Below are 9,854 nucleotides of genomic sequence, written 5' to 3'. Positions count from 1 at the left end.
AAAAGACTTTTGATGTTTAAAAGCAATCCAAACACCCCTGAACTTAGTTATATTTAAGTCCTAATATTTAGTTTTTGACATTTTTTAATTTGTATAATTGAGTTTGGAATTTAAATGCTGACTCATTGTTTAAAATAATCAATTTCTTAGATATTGTATCAAAATTGATTATTTAAATCTTTTAATAAATAATGTGTATAGCCGTATTGATTTTTTTTTTGTCAAAAGTGGTTGCAGGTATTTTACAACCCGTTTTAACATGGTTAATTTTTTAAGTTTAATATTTATATCACATAATTATTTTGGAGCATATACCACTTTGGATGCCATTTTTTAATTATTTTATTTGTTATTAACCAAGGGCATTTTAGGTAGATAAAAAATTCCGGAAGCAATACAAATGCCCCCAAAACTGCCGTTCTCCTTTTACACCAACCCTAACTTCTTACAATCAAATCTTTCCCCCTTCTTTCCCTCTTCTCTTTCTCTCTCTAAAACAACCGTCTTCGTTTTCATATATCTCTACGAAATTTCAAGAATTTATGAGACTCAATTCTCACAATCTGATTCGTCCATCATCAAATTAGGCGCATGGGGAAGTACATGAGGAAAGCGAAATTGACCGGCGATGCGGTGGCAGTTATGGAAGTCTCTTCTTCTCTCGGCGTCCGAACGCGAGCCAAAACCCTAGCCTTACAGAAACTTCAAGCTTCGAAAACCACTGACACACCTCCGCTCGAGGACAACCATGAGTTGTCGTATCTCCAGCTTCGAAGCCGTAGGCTGGAAAAGCCACCGCTGCAACAATCGACGTGCTGCAGGCAAGAAAACCCTAACCCTAGCATGGGAACTTCGAGGTTGGTAATTCGTTCCGGTGGTTCGGTTTCAGTTGGGTCCGGTTCATGTAATGAAAACCATAGGGTTTTGCGTGAGTCCAAAATCAAAGCAGACGAAGAAACAGAGGCTTATTGTGATTTTGGTACTGAAGAAACTTCTTTTGGCGAAAATAATACTGATTTCGATGGCAGAGAGAGGTATAATTTATTTATTTCTCTGATTTATTTAATAATTTAGCATCTTTTGCAGAAATTTTCTGCTTCCTGCTTCTATTCCTGTTTTAATATTTGTTTGATTATATGAGGAAAAGGGGGTTAATTTTACATAAATTATTTTTTGATGCTTTACGTTTCTTAAATACACACCATGGACAGAATATCAACTATTCTGCATAAAAATATCTATGTTCGTCATCAACTTGTTATTATTTGATGTTAAAAGAAATATGAGTATTTCAATTATATGTTCTTTTGAGTTGTTTTATAATTTTTAAAGGGCGCTTTCTTGTCTTATGTGGGTGTGAATATTCTTTTGTATTGGTTGAAAATGCTCTTTGGAGAGAGACTTTCTTGTTCTTATATGCAAAAGTGTCTCACTTTCTTTTTCTTTTTTCATTGCTTCATCGTGTGGGTACCATCTTTAATTAAACAATTAACTTTCCAAATCCTTTTTTTTCAAAGAACTATAAAAATACATTGAATGAACACATCTCGTTAGATAACAAAGTTCTTATTTTTGTATTTACATTTTATGGTGAATATATTTTTTTCATAATGTTTGCCTTTTTCCCTATATGCAAGATGACATGACACAGATTATTTCTCTTGTAATCCCACGAGCCATACGGGTGTAAAGGGCATTAATGTCTTTTAAACATGCAAAAGTGGGAAGAGCATTCAAATCTTTGTACATACAACCATACAAGAGATCTAGAGTAATTTCTGTCCCACATGTTTTAGTATTGTTCATAACATATAATGAGACATGGGTAATGAGATTGAGATAAAATCCAACATGGATACTGTTTTTAACATCGGTGTCATTTATTATCAATCGGCATCTTTTCCATATCATGACTTGTTTTTTAAACAGGCCTTTTTTTTGGGTTAAATTTATGTAGCTTATTTATTGGTAGAACAGAGAAACAAAACCAAATCTGTTTCAATCACATGTTGACCATTGCCACTTCCTAGTTTAGATTCTCATCAACAGTGTATTACTAGAATGCATGGGAAAGGACTGGCCCCACCTACATAAGGTGTTTTTTACCATGTGTCAGTTGATAGTACACAAACAATTAAACAGGAAAAGGATAGAATATCGTATAAGTTTCACTCCCACTATCATTATTTTATAAAACAAATATAGTATTTCTTTTTCTTGTTATCTTTCTAACCATTTTATCCATCCATCCTTTAAGTGGACCATAGCTACATAAGTTAATTTCTTGGGACTATAACAGACTTTATTTTTGTTTTCTTTGTTATGCTAATTGCCATTTCTTTTTAAAATATATATGTAGGAGCACTAGAGAAAGCACACCTTGTAGCTTTATAAGGGAGTCAAATACCAATAATACCCCTGGATCTGCTACAAACCGACATGCTTCTAACAGGGTAATCCAGGGGATTATGCCTTCAGCACAGGAGATTGAGGTGTTTTTTGCTCGACATGCACATGAACAGCAACGACGTTTTTCTGAAAAGTAAATTGATTTTTAACTTTTTAATAGTATTTATATATTCGAATGTTCCTGAATAATCATTTGTTTTATTTAATCATTTTGGGTTAATAATGCAGGTACAACTTTGATATTGTGAATGAAAAGCCGCTTGAAGGGCGTTATGAATGGGTGAAAGTCCAACCATAAATGGAAGTTGATATTAATAATAATAATAATAATAATAATTAATAACATTGATATCATAGTTTGAAGATAAGAAAGTAGAGGATTAATGGAATGTAAAGAGCAAACAGAAGAGCTGTGTAATCTATAATGATGTCAAGATAATAGAGCTGATGTATTACACACTAACATATGTAGGGGTAGAATGGGAATGAAGGAAAAATATGTTGTTTTTACCTTTCCCTAGATTTGCAAGTAATAATTCATGAATAATTGCCAGGGTTAGTGTTCATTTAGCTTTAATTGTGAAGTTCAAAATTGGTAGTTAATGTCAAAATGGATTTACTTTTTAGTCTCAACTTTTATGATCTTTTTACTTTATGTGCCCTTGAACTTGTTTTGGCAATAATTGACATGGTGAACAAGTGTATTTTCCTCTTGATGAGCATAGACTGAAACCCTAAAAAGAGGAGAAATAATGCACACACACATGTGATTGTTCCAATTTCAATTTTGAACAGCGACTCAGTAGCTTTGACTTTGAGAGGTTAAAGTTGGGTATTTTTTTTAGCTTTGTTTTCCTGTTTTATTTTTTTCTGCTGTATTGAAACTAGCAATTTTGGTCCAAGGTTTTTTCTTGTCCCTTGAATTCATCTTCTTTCACATTTAGCTGTGGTTTCATTTTCTTTCATGTTTGGTCATTGAGCCATTAAATCTAACACTTTGCTATTAATATTTTAAAAAAATATCATATTGCCTTTGGACCAATCCAGTAAATATAAACATGACATAGGGACCAATTTTGGAAATTCTCAATTAATATTATCAACTTCCACATCCACACTGCATCATCTGATTAGGTTCTATTCCAATTACAACAGCAAAAGAGGATTTAACAATTAACAAGGTTCTATTTAAGATATCACACTTCAGACACACCTGTGATACCCATAAAAATACGACTTTACAATCACGAAATTCCCATGAACACCTGCACATGCTCGGATGAAACATATAAGAAAATGAAACCATGGAGACAAGCGAGCTATGTAACAAAAATATTGGACAAAAGTTGCTAGTTTCACTATACCATAGGGACCATTTATGTAATTTAGTGAATATGTACAGTATCCAATGGCAATGTTTAGCCTGAGCAGCATGGTGAGGTCAGGTAACAGTGGTAGGGTGCATGAATTATAAGCCTACTAAGAGTTAGCATACAGCCATGCATGCAGAAAAGCTGCGAATATCAAAGCAAGAACGCTTCCATTTTTTTAAGATTCCAATATCTTTTTGGCTTTCAGAGAAACTTGTCAATGTCTCATTGGATTCTTTCTCAGTAGAAAAACATTTTACTTGAGACCACAAAATAAAAGTGACATAATTTACAGACGTCAAACTACCTAATAAAATCTTGAACATACTCATTGAATCGATTACTAAAAATCACCTCGACATTCATTCATCACCTTGGTGGTTTATACTCCCAAGATATACTAATAAACTTTACTGTTTTGCATTTTTTTTTTAGCTAACGATTTTCAATTATTATTTTATTATTATTATTATTATTTTTAATAAATATCTCAAATTTCATTACCAAATTCATAAGAAAGATTTACATAGATGTTGCAGGTAAATGAGCAATAAGCTGTGTCACAACCCTTTTTTGGATGACAAAACTAATTCTTTTAAAAACAACATTTATAGATCTTGGAGTCATAACATTACTATGCATACCCGTTGGACTTTATTGAGTAGCTCCACAACTTTTGGCGTAAGGAAACCGAAAGTATCAAATGCAAAGGGTATAAACGTGTTCCATGCACGCTCTCATGTTTTGCCACTTTGCTTGATGCAACTTTTAAAACAGCTTGCCCCACAGTGAAAACTCCACTCCCCAAGCCCACAAGAGGGGAAACCCCTGTTAGATCCACACATACATGTTTTTCTCCAGCCCATCCAAATACTAAAATATCAGTTGGTATAAGTGTTGATCTTCCTTCCAATGGATCAGTCAGAAAGTTCACAGGGGCCTCTTTCTTGACAAAAATCTCAGCACACCTAAATATGTCGAAAATAACATCCTAACCGGATCGTGTTGGTACTTGAAACCCGGGAGCTCTTTACAATGAACTGCATGCTCCCCAAAGGAGTCCAAACATGCCTTGCGACAAACAGGGCAAGTCTCGTCAGCTGGAAATAAAGGGATCATAAGGCGATATTTGAGGATGACATGATACTCCACTGACGACATATGCTGGCCAAGACCGTCAATAGGAATAATCATAAGAAATCCTGAGCATGTGGGGCCCTTAGACACTCAAAAATTGCTTTCTGCCTAATCGACATGTCGAAATGAACTTCCATGTCTTGGACAATTTTACTAAAAAGGACACTCACCAATGAATGTTGGGCTTTTGGAGGGGCGGTGTCCTTATTAGTGAAACCACTGAAGTCAAAGCCCGGAATCCTATCACGAAGACAAGCCAAAGCACAAACATAATCTAAAGCTATACCATATATGTCGCTATTTCGTAAGATCTGGTCTTGTAACACTCACGATTGAGCTCGTGAGACCACAAAAGCATAGGAGGAAGCCTCTATTGCTAAGTACAACCCCAAACCACCAAACCTAATTGGTAACGAAGCCAGTTGCCATTTCCATGTTCTAAGGCCAAAGAAAAGTTTGGCGCTGCCCATGCAAGATCGAAGCAAAAGGAGCTCACTCTGGGGGTCATGTAACTGTGGTAGAAGGCACATCAAGTCAACAGCCTTGACAACCCTCTTCATGGCTAACCCACTAATAAAACTTGCATCTCTACTAGCAGCTCCCCCAAGAAACTTCACCCCCACTGACGGTCGCCCAATGTCAGAAGGGACTAAACTTGAACGAAGCTTCCTACCATCGCATGAATGCCAAAATAACTCAGTTTTCTTGATATTCAGCTCAAGCCACAATCCTGGGCCTGCCACCCCAATGATGTCCAATACTCTGGCCACCTCCTCTGAATCTCCAATGACTGTCTCATCATCAATGTACCGGAACCGGATAGAACAATTCAGGTCGGGACCGGGACGAATTCTTGTGGACTTTTGGAATCGGGGACCGGTAGAACCGGCAAAAACCGGATCATATGTTGCTATTTCTCGAGGTTCGGTTCCAACATTGAAGACACGACAAGAACCGATAGGAACCAGAATCGGTAGAACCGAAACCGACGGTCCGATTCGGTTCCTATTTTCCGCCAAGTTTAGTTCCCGTTCCGGTTCGGGCCAGTTCCAATGCTCGTCCCTAATAATTTGTTTTTATGGGTTTATAAAACAAAGTCTTAATTTCGGAAAATTTATGTTCAAATATTATTGGACTAGTTGTAAGACCCGTGTATTACACGAGTTAATTTAAAAAAAGTTAAATATAATTGTCAAAACATTTGAGAACTTTGAATTTATAAGAAAATAAGAAAAATAATGAATTATTATAATGAAATGTTTTTTATCTTTTAAATTTAAAAAAACAATTTAAATAAATAAAAGAAACCAATGTGCTTTAATTTTTGGAAATTTGAAATTAAAAGATAAGTTTATTAATGAAATTAATATTTATTTATTACTACATTTATTACAATTACAACATTAAAATATTATGTGGAATTTAATAAAATTAAAAAACTAATAAAATGACATGTGGACAAAAATTAATTCAAAATAACCACAAAATGACATTTGGCAAATTGAATGAGACTGTAACAAATGACAAAAAAACCTTCATTTATTAGAGAAAATATGTTTTCTCGAGTTATCTTAGATGTTTAATATCTTTTTTCTTGAGTTATTTTGGATATGTAAACCTTCCATATGTTCAGTACCTCCCATTGTGGTTCATATTGACAATGTCCTTGGGGGAATTAAATCATTCCCTAAATGAACCTCGTGTGGGAGAGATGGGTTGAGAGCTCAACATATTTTAGATTCTCTTTGTGGAGAAGGTTCAGCAATCGCCAAAGACCTCCTATGTGTTATCACATGTGTAATTAATTTATGGCTAGGGGGAGATGCCCTTCGAGTTTGGCGGAATTTGTTGCCTCTGCTCCTCTTACCCCGCTTCTAAAACCTGACAAGGGAATACGACCTATTGCAGTAGGAACTATATGGAGACGTTTGGTTTCCAAGCTGGCTATGAAAGGTGTTGGTTAAGAAATGGCCAAGTATCTCAGTGATTTTCAGTTCGGGGTCGGGGTGTCGGGTGGCGCTGAAGCCGTATTACATAGCGCCAACAAGGTGTTGAGTGAACGCCACAATGACGGGTCTCTTTCCATGCTTAGTGTGGACTTCTCTAATGCCTTTAACCTTGTTGACAGATCCGCATTACTTCATGAGGTTAGATTGAGGTGCCCTTTTATATCCTTGTGGGTAGAATTCCTATATGGTCAAGCAACAAGGTTATATATAGGGAACGCACATATTTGGTCTTCTACTGGAGTTCAACAAGGAGACCCCTTGGGACCACTTCTCTTTGCCCTTGTGTTGCACCCGCTCTTGCATAATATTAGAGACAATTGCAAGCTTCTTCTCCATGCATGGTACCTGGATGATGGCACTCTTATTGGAGATTCTGAGGAGGTGGCCAAAGCCTTAGACATCATTAAGGCTATTGGCCCACAATTGGGCCTTCAGTTGAATATCAAGAAAACCGAGCTCTTTTGGCCCTCGTGTGATGGAAGGAAGCTGCGTGAGGGGTTATTCCTGTTTGGCATCGGGAGGCCGCCATTGGGGGTGAAACTTCTTGGGGGAGTTGTTAGCAGAGATGCTAGTTTCATTAGCAACTTAGCCATAAAGAGAGCTGAAGACGCTGTGAATTTGATGCGCCTTCTTCCACAATTGTCTGACCCGCAGAGTGAGCTCCTTCTACTTTCGTCTTGTATGGGTATTGCTAAACTTTTCTTTGGGCTGAGGACGTGCCAACCCGTTCACATGGAGGAGGCGGCGTTGTTCTTCAATAATGGATTACGCAGGGCATTTGAGGACATTATGGTTTGTGGTGGCCCCTTCTTTGGCGACTTACAGTGGCGACTTGGTTCCCCACCCATTCGGTTTGGTGGTTTGGGTTTATACTCGGCAGTAAAGGCTACCTCATATGCTTTTGTTGCCTCAAGGGCCCAATCTTGGATATTGCAAGACCACATCTTACGGGATATCGACATTTATAGTATGGATTCTGATTATGCTTGTGCCTTAGATTCTCTTCGTAACAAGCTTCCGGACATTGACCTTAGCAGTTTTACTACTAAGGACACCCCCTAAATCCCAGAATACACTGGCGAGTGCCATTTTAGTAAAATTATCCAAGATATGGAAATTAATTTTAATATGACGGTTCGGCAGAAAGCAGTTTTCCAGTGTTTACGTGCACCACATGCTTAATATTTTCTTCTAGCTATCCCTATAGATGGGCTTGGCCAACATATGTCTTCGGTGGAGTATCGTACCATCCTCAGATATCGACTCATGATTCCAATATTCCCAGCCGATGGGATATGTACAGTGTGCCGCAAGGCATGTTTAAACTCTTTTGGCGAGCATGCAGTTCATTGCAAAGAACTCCCGGGGTTCAAATACAGACACGATATGGTTAAGGATGTTTTGGTCGACATCTGTAAGCGTGTCGGGGTTTCCGCCAAGATAGAGGCTCCTGTGAATTTCCTAACTGACCCGCCAGAAGGAAGGTCAACCCTTAGACCGGCTGACGTTTTGATTTTTGGATGGGTTGGAGGGAAACACGCATGTGTGGACCTTACAGGGGTATCTCTTCTCGTAAGTTTGAGGGACGGGGGTTTCACGGAGGGACATGCTACATTAAAACTGCTACTTGCAAGGTCACCAAACATGAGAAACCGTGCATGGAAAATCAACATGTGTTCATATCATTTGCATTTGATACGTTTGATTTCCTTGTGTCGGATGCGGTGGAGCTTCTTAGTAGACTACAACGGATCATGCACATCCATGTTATATCCCCTAGATCTATGGATGTAGTCTTCAAAAGAATTGGTTTTACCATGCAAAAGGGTTTAGCGGCGCAACTTGTTGCCCGTTTGTCTTCTCATTCGTTGTGTGATGATAACTAAAACAATTTACGATCTAAGAATATATATATATATATATATATATATATATATATATATATATATAGGCTATTAACAGCAGCTACCGTTTTTCTTTGTTGTTTAGTTCTTTGCAATGTTTTAAAAATAGTTCGATCTGATCGATCAAACCAGTTGGACTAGGAACCGGAGACGAGAGAGGTTCAACAATGACATATTTTATGACAATTTTTAAATCAGATTGGAACCGAACGATTTCTTCAAGAACCGGGTTGAACCAGTGTTATCGAACTAGTAAAAAATCGTTGAACATGTTTATTGGACTTGTATAGTTTAATTTCCCTTAGCCTTAAAAAAACACCCATTGCCAAAAATTAAACATTTTCAGAATGTACACAACTCGAAGGACTCGAAGGCAGGTACACACCACCATCAGCCGTAGGAAAATTCTTGATTGAACAGGCAGTTGAGCTGAGAATTGATCACCATACCAGTTCAACTAAAAAAAAGATTTTTAAAAGATTGGTTATTTGGCCAAGTAACCGTTGAGGGCCTTTTTAACTATTTTTTATTTATTTAATCCTAATTATGACCAGAAGGATTCGTGGTTCTGAAAATTCTGTTGAGCTCCTTTTCCCACAACCCTTAAGGCTAGATTCATCCGTGCTAAGTCTCGATGACGGTCAGGTGAGTCCCGTATAATCAAAAAAGAATGAAAAAAGAAGTTTAAATGGCAATACTTTATCATGTTTAACTTAAGTGAAATTGAGTAATCTAATAATGTAATGTGCATTTGAAAAAAATAATAACTTATTTTTTGCTTTTGTAAAAATAACCACCAAGTCCAGAAAAGAGGATTCCAGATTGAAAAAAAAAATTATAACAAAAAAATATTTCGGATTGACATTCTGGAATTTTAGCCCAATATTCCGGATTTCAGAGATTAAAAAAAAACTTTGGAATTTCAAAAACAAATCAGAAATCCAATTAGCAGTTCCAGAATTTAGAGAAAAAAATATTTTTTACTAAATTCTAACAAAAAAAAATCAAAGAAACATAGTAAATAG

At 36.7% G+C, this 9,854-nt stretch overlaps 2 protein-coding genes across 2 annotated transcripts; both read left to right on the top strand.

Annotated features, from left to right (window-relative positions):
• Nucleotides 1-420: 420 nt before the first annotated feature.
• On the top strand, nt 421-3,042 carry LOC111907669 (cyclin-dependent kinase inhibitor 3). The gene is made up of 3 exons (XM_023903471.3): nt 421-1,034; nt 2,360-2,542; nt 2,638-3,042. Exons 1-3 carry the CDS (start codon nt 592-594, stop codon nt 2,705-2,707), a joined length of 696 nt encoding a protein of 231 aa, XP_023759239.1. The 5' UTR covers nt 421-591; the 3' UTR covers nt 2,708-3,042.
• A 3,841-nt stretch (nt 3,043-6,883) lies between these two features.
• Nucleotides 6,884-7,987, top strand: LOC128127844 (uncharacterized). Its single transcript, XM_052766555.1, has one exon. The coding sequence runs from the start codon at nt 6,884-6,886 to the stop codon at nt 7,985-7,987; it is 1,104 nt and encodes a 367-aa protein (XP_052622515.1).
• The last annotated feature ends 1,867 nt before the right edge of the window (nt 7,988-9,854 follow it).

Source organism: Lactuca sativa, chromosome 8, assembly GCF_002870075.4.
Source record: "Lactuca sativa cultivar Salinas chromosome 8, Lsat_Salinas_v11, whole genome shotgun sequence".
NCBI lineage: Eukaryota > Viridiplantae > Streptophyta > Magnoliopsida > Asterales > Asteraceae > Lactuca > Lactuca sativa.
The sequence above is the reverse complement of the archived record's forward strand: the minus strand, read 5'-3'. Positions and strand labels throughout refer to the sequence as shown.

What these genes read in the sequence shown, in the direction of transcription:
- LOC111907669 (XM_023903471.3), top strand. Translation starts at nt 592, where the DNA reads ATGGGGAAGTACATGAGGAAAGCGAAATTGACCGGCGATGCGGTGGCA. An exon ending in GATTTCGATGGCAGAGAGAG is followed by an intron (nt 1,035 to 2,359) that starts GTATAATTTATT and finishes ATATATATGTAG; the next exon opens with GAGCACTAGAGAAAGCACAC. An exon ending in CAACGACGTTTTTCTGAAAA is followed by an intron (nt 2,543 to 2,637) that starts GTAAATTGATTT and finishes TTAATAATGCAG; the next exon opens with GTACAACTTTGATATTGTGA.
- LOC128127844 (XM_052766555.1), top strand. Translation starts at nt 6,884, where the DNA reads ATGGCCAAGTATCTCAGTGATTTTCAGTTCGGGGTCGGGGTGTCGGGT.